We start from the raw sequence: 11,151 nt of genomic DNA, 5'->3' as shown, positions 1-11,151 counted from the left end.
GGGTCGATTCAAACAGAGGTCGAACAAGTGGCCCGACAAAACATGCCGATCGACAAAAAATCCGACACATCGGTCTTGTGATAAAGATAGCAACTACCTACTCGAACATGTCAGTGCTCCATGCTCGAAAACAATCCACACGCAATCAGGTCAATGCTGGGTATTCAGGTCACCGAAGACCTTGACCCTAAATACTCCCAACTTTGCAAATCCAACTTATTGGAAAGGGTCAAGCGAGGGGCAATACGAACGCACGATGTACCAAGTCTTTGTATGTTTATGCTTTTCAAGAGCTCTGAAAACGAGGCACGCTGAATTTTCGCTAGCGGATACAATTAACAGCTGATCGACAAACAATTGTTTGTTGATCTCGTCGCATCTCGTGACGTCATGGTGAAGGCATTGGGAACCGGTTGCATTCAGGAAACAATTCACCAGATAGTTTCACAAACGCCACACGACCACACAGTGAACTGCGTGTGACCTCGAATTCCTTGGCGAGGACATCTCAAACAAAGTTCACACGCTCAAGATAAAAATAGAATCACGATTGCGACACCGGAAAGAGACAAACAATAGGAGAATCTTATTTTACTCCCAATCAAGACCGGAAGGCTCATGAGTAACTGTGAGTATCTCCCTGACACATGTCCCCCTTTGAAATGCATACGAAAGAGAACGGAAGGAGTACTCTTTCCTGTCTCCCTAACCGGAAAGAGTAGCAGAGAGACAGGAAGGAAGTTCTCCCCGTTCTCTACTCTGTCACCCTTTACTACTCATTAACGATCTTAGTTAAATCCTCAAATTCCTTTTTTATGCTGTTAGAATACGGCAGCCTAAATCACAAACAAACGTTTGTAAAATCGACACACATCAAAAATGCACGTTTTTTTGCCTTTTCTGTTGTTCTAATCTTTGGTTAAACTGTTTAACATCCAAATTCGTTTCCATAAAGTTTAAAGATTCGTAAAGAAGTCTGTGAAGCAAAACATATTGTTCCTACAGCACAAAAGACGGATTTCAACAAATAGCTTCTTAAACGGACTCTCTGTTAACTCACGGAAGTTTGCACCATTTCCATTCTTTGCTCTCTCAAACGACAAACTGCCTTGAAAATATCAACTGAACCAGTTTGGTTTAACTCCTTCATTAAATAATCAAAAGCAATGAAAGTTCCAGTTCGTCCAATGCCGGCACTAAAACGTGAACATTTGAGTCACTATATGAACATCATTGTCTACGTGGAAAATACACCAGTGAATTGCATATCGCGGTACAACATTAATCGAACCTGCAGTGAACAACAGTGGAAATTTCTGTATTTAAAGATGTCTTCCAGTACTCCATATGGATAAAAACTTCTTCCACAAATCTGAGCAAACCAGTGGTAGTTTGTGGAACTCCGTGGTCGGGCCAAGCAGTGAAGTGATATTGCGTCACAGTGCGTTGTTCCTGCAACTGAAGAAACATGTGTTGTATGTGTAATTTGGTGTAAACCCAATGTATGAAATACCGATACATATGCGGTCTTCCCTTCTTCGATATTCATCTTTCTGATGACGTAACTCCCTTTAACGATGACGTCAGTTAAGTGGACTTGCACCTGTTTGTGGTTTTGGGAGTGACCGATGTGTTCAGGCCAGTAGACGGCACACTTTGACTTTAAAATTTCTTTTGACATGATAACGGTTTGCAAAATAATCGTAAAGTTTAATTACAATACCTTTCCCCTCTCACATATATTGGCAAGCATAACAATTACTCTGACATTTTGTTCCCAAACCATTGCCCAGAAATCATTCACAGTTGTATCGATGGGGCCTTGGGTTGCAATCCACTTGTTTGGTTGTTTAAAACCCTGAGAAATATTACAAACAATGTAAAATTTCCAGGAAATCATTGCTGCAGTGACAAACCTCAACATATGATGCGTTAATGTAATCATTTTTGTTGCTTTTTAATCCGCGAAGAATCACTCTGTTGTGTTCATCTATATGTACACGATATTTAAAAACATATGTTTATGAATAAAAAAACTTAAAGTCATACATGGTAAAATATTCTTGTAACGATTTCGACTTGGGTTTTTTTCAGCAGTTTCAACACTGAAAAGACTTCTTGATTGTGTTCTTATTTTCTGTCAAAACAAACCACACGAAATATAAATGTTTCACAGGAGCAGATTGTAAATCTGTATTTAAAAGAATGAATGTGGCGCCCACTGCGTATACCGTGTATTTGCATATCACCCGGTCCTGAATATATTATGCAGAAAAACTTAGGTTGACAAAACGTTAACTTTACAACGCACCTCATGTTGAGCTTTCAATGCTTGATGCCCGTGCTTGGCGCTCTCCACATAAAGATCACATAAATAAAACTTAAAAATTCTCGTCGTCGTCGAGTCTGGACGAGGTTTGGTTTCAACTGGAGAATCTGAGGAATCTGAAATACCAGTGGTCGAATTTTTACAAACATTATTGTCAACAGTCCTACTTGACAATTCGACAAAACGCATTAATACGCTGTATATTTTTTAAATACCAGCTATTTACCTGGGTTGACAGTTTCAAGGTTTATTTCGGGTTTCTTTCTGTTGTGTGCACGAGCTCTAAAATATTTAAATACGTTTTAACTTAGTAATAGCTTTGCTTGCAGTTTATGTGTTATAACTAAAGGTCATTTACCTCAACTTCACCAACACTAGCACAACAATTATGACCGATATGAATAAAAATGACAATCCGATAATAGCTGGTAGCAACCATTGTGATGTCGATAAACCTGGAAAAATAATTAATATATACAGGAAAAATGGAGTCAAATAGTATGTTAAAAACAATTACCGTTAACAAAAACGAGCAAACGTATAAATATCACGAAATTATTGAACAAAAGGCCGAATAGCATCGCTTTGTGGATTAAATGTTGCTTTTGTTTTTACTAATTAACGTTGAACATACGGTGTCATTAGAAAGTAAAGCGTGGAAAATCATTTGCCAAACAGCAAAATAATTCCGTCATACCTTGTGTCTGTTGTGGGGACAAAACGGAAAAGTTGAAACTTTCGTAACTAGATCCAGCGTGGCAAACAAAAGTACCAGAATCACCGACATCGGAAGTTTGAATATTAAGTGTAGTTTCCGTCTTAAATTCACCGACACTCGTACTTTTAAAGTTTATTCGATTCGATGAATTAATCGATAAGTTTTTGAAGAAACTGAAAACGAGAAAGTATTAAGAATTCAATGAAACTAGCAGAAGTTTTGAATTGAGTCAGCTGATTTATCAGTAAAAAATCGATTTCGCCTGAACTGGCATCCTCAGTTTCTGCAAATTCGAATTTGCAAATAAACACAGAAAGCTATACGGTAAATAAATCCAAGAATAAAATAAATTAAAATAAAATATAATATATAATAAAATGTATAATAAAACTACTAAAGTTAAAAAGCAAGAAACCCTGCACTACACTGCAATGGAAGGCGTTCAGACGAGAAAGTATTATTTTTTATTTCATTATTTTACATAACAGCTTTCTGCGAAAATGAGAAACCGTATAACACGAATCCCTCACCGTGTCCAATACACTATTGGGTTGTAATATCCGAATGAAGTACAGGTTACGTTTGCAGATTCGCCTTCTGCTATTGTGACGTGACTTGATGACAAGGAAATGTTGGGTGTGACTAAAAGTACAAGTTTTCATTTTACCCAAAAAACGAAAAACAAATAACAGAAGAACTCAAAAACTCACCAAGAAGAGTAAAGGTTTCTGAGGTCATTTTCAAACCAGGAATATTAGAGGCATTGCAGTGATAACTTCCAGCATCTTCTATGTTGGTAATATTGAAGTTTAACCAGGATATGGATTTGAATTCGCCGACGGTTGTACGATTTTGGCAAACCGATGAGGTGTTAGTAGTGCAGTTTGCCACATGATCATTTCTATGGACACAACGTATTTTTGATTTCATGAATATACGGAGTACGAAACAAAGTTTTCATTTTGCCAATCGCTTTACCGAATCCAATATGTTGTCGGCAATGGAAAACCATAGGATTCACAACCAATCGTAAACGTTTCTGGAATACTAACAACTTTGCTGGTTTGAGTAACCGATATATTTGCTGGTACTGTAGATGCATTGGTTAAATGAGAGCAATAAAAGCAAATCATTACGATTGGATACCTCTAATTATAAACGCCTTTTCCACCTTGTCAATATGATTGTTTGTTGACTGACAAACGTAAGTTCCTGAATCCGCAACATTATCAATCATAAAATTTAATCGAGCTGTTAGCGAATACTTCGTGTTATTTACAATACTCGTGGAGATATTAGAAGTTGTAGCTCCGATAACAGATTTATTTCTAAAATTTAAAACCAAAGTTACGGATTTGTTGAACTGATGCTAAATCATGTGTTTACCTTTTCCATGTTACGTTAGGCTTAGGAAACCCATAAGAGACACAATCAACGTATTGCCCATGAAACTTTTCCGCAATAAATTGTGATGCAGAAAGTGTTATGTTTGGACGAACTAAATACAACTAACAGTTTAGCTGGGACTCGAACAGTTTATGGTCACTACTATACCTTTCAGAGTGACTTCTTTTCTGGTTAGAGACAGCAGTTTTGTGTCCTTGCGGTTTTCTGCCCAACATTCGTAAACTCCGCCATAAGTTGCGTCAACTTTTGTTAAGTGAAGGCGTTTCGTTACGTGGTATCGACCTTGTGATAATTTTTGCTGGGAAACCGAGACCGAATATGCAAATCTTGTTATCAAATTTTCTCGCCTAAAAACAATAAAGAGGAAGATATTACCTCAGCTTTACAAATATTAGGGTGTAACGCAAAAACACTTCTGTCAAGTTTTACATCTTATTAGCATTTTCTGTTCAAAAGTTACAATCTTACCTGTACCAGTTAACCGCAGGCCTGGGATTTGCATACGAAGTGCAATCAACCGTTACATTCTCCCATTGTTCCAAGTCCAAATTTCTTCGGGATAATGTGATGTTTACTTTCACTAAAACAAGGTGATTTTTACTGTAGTTTAAAAATGTATTTTATGTTAATCTTACCATATATAGTTAACTTTCCAGTGACGTTTCCATACATATTTTTTGCAACACATTCATAATTTCCAGATTGCATGACGTCACTTCTTCTAAGCAACAAACCAACTTGACTCTTATATTTCACATTGTTTTCTGTAGTTTGGAAAATCGATGATGCTCCAATAATTTTTCCGCTTCTGCACAAATGTTCATGTAACCAAAATTTGACCAAAAGTGAGAAGCATCAAAACAGTAGGATTTGATGCAATGGCATGATTGGCAGCATCGCTCTACTGCGCAGGTTCTTGCTTGGCATCAATTGATTTAATTGCCTGTAATGCGTAACGTTACACAGAGCAATATAAACAGTGCACGAACCTCGTCCACGATACAGTTGGTTTGGGAAATCCAAACGAAATGCAATCAACGTGGATTTGTCGACCGTATTCAGCAACAATTGTTGTGTTGCTCAAAGATATATTTGGAGCAACTGCAAAAAATGAATTTAGCAGTGAAAGGCAGCGGCAGAACCAAGCAGGGACGATCGCACCCACAAGAATATTTCATAACACTGAAAAAAATCAATGCAGAAGCAGACAAAAGGGTTGTTTTAATGTTGATTTTGTTTGTTGTTCACTAGCGTTCTGTGTCTGCCCCATGCATGGCTATCTACACGTCTTTATGCGATTCAAATCGTCATTATTGCGTTAAGATTTACAAATTTTGAAACAAAACATTTGACTTACCAAACACTTGTAAAGTTTTCCTTTCCAGTTTAGATCCAATCCTTTTTGTTCCCATGCAAGTATAAATCCCCGATTCACTCACATCAGTCACTGTTATGTGAAGACTGGATGAACTGTAGGAGGAGCTGACAGATTGATAAACGTTGGAACTACTATTGTTGGCAACCATTGCGTCATTTCTGCGGAATAAATGAGACTTGTTATCACATTTCCTGACTAAAATTTGACTTCCTGCATTTACTTTTGAAACGTATTAGTTTTTTCTGGACAAATATTTTGATCACTAAAATCAGGGACATTGAACTTTTTAGGGATATATACAGGTGAGTAGAGACGATTAGGGGGTGGTTTACCCACAAGATTAATATTACTCAAATGGGCTGCATTTACAACGGATTTAATAGCAAATATTTCTAATTGCAGTGTAAAAATAAGATCTAAAGACGTGTTTTATATGGCAGTGCGGTGTAAAAAAACATACTTCCACAGTTGTAATCACAGGTATCAACAAATATTTTATACCTCATCCATGTTATTGGTGTGGGATGGTTTTCCGATAAAAAGCAACTAACAGATTCATGATTTCCATAGTTTTCCGCAACTATTCTGTGTTTGTCAATCTCAATCTTTACTGCGTAAATGTAAATGAATGTTACAGTACTGGAACCCACCTTCATTAACCAAACTTGTTATTGTTACCTTCATTCAAAAAAGTGCTCTTGGAAAATTTGCATTTCGATTCGACTCCAATGGCTTCAATTGCAATGTTACCAAAATGAAATGGACTAATATCCTGGATGGAATAACTGAAGTCCACACCTCTGTAGTTGTTTGCTAAAGTTACCCGTCTGTTTAGGTTGTAAATTGCTGTGATAGTTAGCGCTTAGGTAATTTTCCCTTTGATAATGATTGTTTCACCGACAATTGCAGAGTATCTTGTTTGTGAAAATACGATTCTTCGTGGTTGATCTGCAAACAGCATCATGTCAGTCGTTTAAATATTATAATATTAATGAACCCACCTTTGAATTCACAAATATAGTTGAATTTTAGGTTGTAATCAACAGCATACCAACCCCAATTACGAGAATTTACAAGCAGAACACATTCACCACTTCCGGGATGTGGGTTAAATAACCAGGCTGTATATTCTTTACGTGTCCATGGCAATTTTGGCGAACCATTCAAACCATCACCTTGAATCGTAACAAACAAACCACATGTTTTCCCATGACTAATATAGTTATGATTGTTATCTATTCGTTCTTTGTCCACTTGAATTGAAAATATGAGATAAAGATTTTGATTTAAATTTTGCATTTTAATTTTAACTTTAATCATGGTAATTAATATGGGATAGCCAATATTTCATGAAAAAATGTTTACGAAACGAAAACCTATTTTCCGTTGGTAAAAAACAACTCCGTCCGGCCAGATAAATTTGTTTCCAAGACGTCTACCACCTAAATCATAAGCTAGAAAACAAGAAAAAATTAGTTGCTTTCTATTTCTGAATGACGTGAAAAATTTTATTGGAAAAAAATATCCAAACAGATTTAAATTAGTACAAATGTTTTTTTCCGCATTCTATTTTTGTTGTTTGCAAGACGAATAAGTCTGTTTTGTGTTTCGGCATCAGGAATTCTCGCAAGGTTTCCACCAAGCTCAATACATCGTTCCTTCGCATCCTGCCAAGTTCGTTTGTCATTGGACATTGAAAAAAAACGATATGTGCATGGTTTCGACGAGGAACCTACAATGGAACGATAACTGCCTTGCTCACAATGAACTTGCACATTTCTTGAATCAAAATAGTTGAATAAAACACTTACAGCCAAACTCTTGAGATATCAACATAACCAATGTCCAGATCATCACACAACTGTTTACTGCTTCTGACATCTTTACTTAAATACTAAATTCTAAGACATTAATGGTTAAATTATCTTGAAAGGTGAGATCCGCTGAAATTAACAAAATACTGCTCCTGCCATTGGTGCTCACAAAAAGATGTCAACACATCATTCAAGAAAGGAACATGTTTTCAAAGAGGACAACTCTCACGCGAATGCAAAAAAAAATCCTTCGCTGTTGAAGTTACCCGAGTTAATGATACCAAATAAACGTGAGTGCGTAAATTAACAGAAAAATCACTGGCTACAGCTCATAAAAAAAGTAAATGCACACGGATTTTCTAAGAAAGGGATGAGAACAATTCTCTATGCAAATTGACAGGCAATATTTCGTCATCAACTTCAAGTTACCCTACTGTACGGAAAGTTTCAAAATATGCTCAGTTCAATGCAAATATGCCATTGTTCAGTGTACCTTTGGCCGTCGCAATAATTGTTTCGTAGGTGGTTTGTTCGGGTCACAGTGGCCTTCGTGTTCAACTCAACACAAATATTGGTCGAAAACGAGACATATTGTGGGCCCAAAAATTCATAATTATGTGACATCAAAACTATGTCGGCAGAGTATATAGATAACGTTACCAAATACCCAAAATAATTGCTTCCAAAGCATAGCTAGTTTGGTTTCAACAATCACAAATGTAGTTGTTGTATGTAACAGTGGTACTTAAACTTTGAATCGCAGCAGTCCGAAATTTTTCCGACTTGCTGTCCCAGTTAGGACTAATGCTCTGAAAATATTGTATGCGAACGATTACCTTCCTAATGCCTTGTTAGAGTAAATTAACATGACTCAGTGATAGCATAAAACGACTCAAGTAACATTGCACATAAACCTACATATGCAATATTACGATACAATCTCACAAAGACCTTAGACTTCCTCCCAAAACCGCTTCGTGGACCCTACTTTAGGGGCTGGCAAAACTGGCCCCAAGCTACATCAGCTACTAAACTTTTCCATTATTATTGACATTAGCTGTTAGTCAGTGTGTATAGATGCACAACATATAGATGTTATGTTTTTAAGGGATAAAATGTTAAAACGCAAATCTAATAACAATAGAACTGGTCTTCATAGGTTTTACATTTTAATTTTTGTACGTAGTTGTGGGAACGACTTCAACTGAGCTGTTTGTATGATCGTTGTTTAGACTTTACATAATAATAGAACAAGTTCTAATAAATATTTTTAATTTCGGTTTACATGAAGAAATGTAATCATGTATAGCAACGCAGACAAAATGCTAAACTCATTGAAGTCATTGAAGAAACACAAAACGCAAAAGGATGATTGTCATGACATGAAATAAGTGGTTTACGTCATTAACTTATAATATTTTTCAAAAGTACAATCCCAAGCAGATTTAAGTCAACAACCTTGACAATTTTGAGACCCACATTTCAAATCATATCTAACGGCGTCTCGTTGAGTCGCATGTGTCACAATTGCGAATTGTTAATTTTAAGCTGATTCTTCGAATATTGTGACATTTAGGCAATTGCCCGACCGCGTATGCAAAATCGAAATCCCAACATAGAAGAACATCACGCATATTTAAAGAGTTGAACTTTTTGCCGGCTTTGTTGAAGCTATGACGTCACTAGACAACTTAACCGAGCTGTATATCTCGTTGATGACGTCACTTGAAGAAGGTGAACTGTGAGTGCATGATTTACATTTTATGCTAATCACAAACCATTTAAGTTGCTCAACATTTTCGTTCAGTCCAGAATCATTTTTTTGGGTTTCGCAACATTCAACACTTTGTGCAATCAAGTGGTGCAAGAATATGTATTGCTTCTAGATAAATGTAACAAATGAAGTTAGCATAAGTTAATAGAACTTTGGGGAAAAGGAAAACATTACCGCAGTTTGCACCATTTCCATTCTTTGTTCTCTCAGGTGGCAAACGGCCTTGAAAGCATCAACTGAGCCAGTTTGATTTAATTCCTCCAACAAATAAACAAAACCAATGAAAGTCCCAGTTCTTCCGGCACCTCCGCTTGATAAACATACTTGAAGGTTATTTCGCAGTCACTGAGTTTACCAAGGTATGCAATCATTATTTTTACCTACAATGGACCACAGTGGGAACCTGAGTTCGCAAAGTTCGATTTATCCGATCCATTTCCTTCTGAACTTGGTTTGTGAATGTGAGAAAGTCAGTTGTTGTTTGTGGAACTCCATAACCGGGCCAAGCAAGTAATTGGTAGTGAGTCACAACTCGTTGTTCCTGGATTCAAAGCGATATAACAACAATATCAGCAACGAAGAGCTTCTATTTAATCCTAGTATACCGAAACACATAAGGTGTTTGCTTCTTCGATTGCCATTTTCCTAACAATGAAACCATGTTTGTTCAGGACTTTCAGGAGTTTTACGTTAACACGGCCGTACAATTTAAAGGGGGCGAAGGTCTGGGGCCAGTAAAGAGCACACCTTGCCTAAACAGTGAAAAGCGTTGAGTAATACGCATCTAAATTAATAATAAAACACTCACTTTTTTATTTTGATCTGGATTTGCGAGCATTACAATTACTCTGACTTTTTGTAGCCAAACCATCGTCCAGAAATCATTTACAGTTGTATCGATGGGGCCTTGTGTTGCAATCCACTTGTTTGGTTGTTTAAATCCCTAATTAGAAACGTTAACAGTTTATTTTCCACTGCATTCAGCACGGTGACGAACCTCTACATATGAAGCGTTAATGTAGTCGTTTTCCTCGCCCTCAAGTCCACGAAGGACCACTCTGTTGTAATCGTCTACGGACATAATTGATGTAAATGTTATGTATTTTTGAAAAGATTATCATGCAGAAAATTTTGTGATGCCCTTCCGGGACAATTTACCTCGTACTGTTTGCATATAAGTTAATTTATTCAACAAAATATTAAAAATGAAGCATTGAATGTGAGGAAGGAAACCATTTGTTTTTCCGAGAATAAACAGAGTTCCCCATAGTGCTATAAGCATTCACATGTTTTATTTGTTTAAGAAATTGTTGCTAAAACTTATGCCATCATCATCAGTCTGGCATCAGTCAGGTCAGCTTTATATCACTATGGAGAAAGACTAACCACTCCCCTTTCAACTGATGATGGCATAAGTGTTTGCAGATACGTCTTGAATAAATAAAACATGTCATTGTCTAAAACATGAGTAAATCCGTTATTAGTGTTCCTATGACAAGAAATTGTTTGTGAATCTGTCAACCAACCTTGCGTTGTGCAATGAACAAAGACTTACATGGTAAAATATTCTTGTAACGATTTCGACATGGGTTGTTCTGTGCTGTTTCAATGCTGAAAGCGTTTCTTGATTTTCTTTTGATTTTCTGAAAGGCAAATACCACATAACTTTTGCGTCAACAATCTATGACTCTATGTGCACAAAGCAAAAAATACTAAGTAGATATTTTGCGA

At 36.7% G+C, this 11,151-nt stretch overlaps 1 protein-coding gene across 1 annotated transcript; it reads right to left on the bottom strand.

The window, feature by feature from the left end:
• Positions 1–9,282: 9,282 nt before the first annotated feature.
• On the bottom strand, positions 9,283–10,501 carry LOC145912129 (receptor-type tyrosine-protein phosphatase alpha-like). Its single transcript, XM_082999545.1, has 6 exons — positions 10,418–10,501; positions 10,229–10,363; positions 10,026–10,172; positions 9,805–9,961; positions 9,595–9,743; positions 9,283–9,528 (listed from the first exon to the last, which is right to left on the bottom strand). Exons 1-6 carry the CDS (start codon positions 10,499–10,501, stop codon positions 9,283–9,285), a joined length of 918 nt encoding a protein of 305 aa, XP_082855671.1.
• Positions 10,502–11,151: the final 650 nt, after the last annotated feature.

The sequence above is a fragment of the Ascidia mentula genome, chromosome 8, assembly GCF_947561715.1.
Source record: "Ascidia mentula chromosome 8, kaAscMent1.1, whole genome shotgun sequence".
Taxonomy (NCBI): domain Eukaryota; kingdom Metazoa; phylum Chordata; class Ascidiacea; order Phlebobranchia; family Ascidiidae; genus Ascidia; species Ascidia mentula.
The sequence above is the reverse complement of the archived record's forward strand: the minus strand, read 5'-3'. Positions and strand labels throughout refer to the sequence as shown.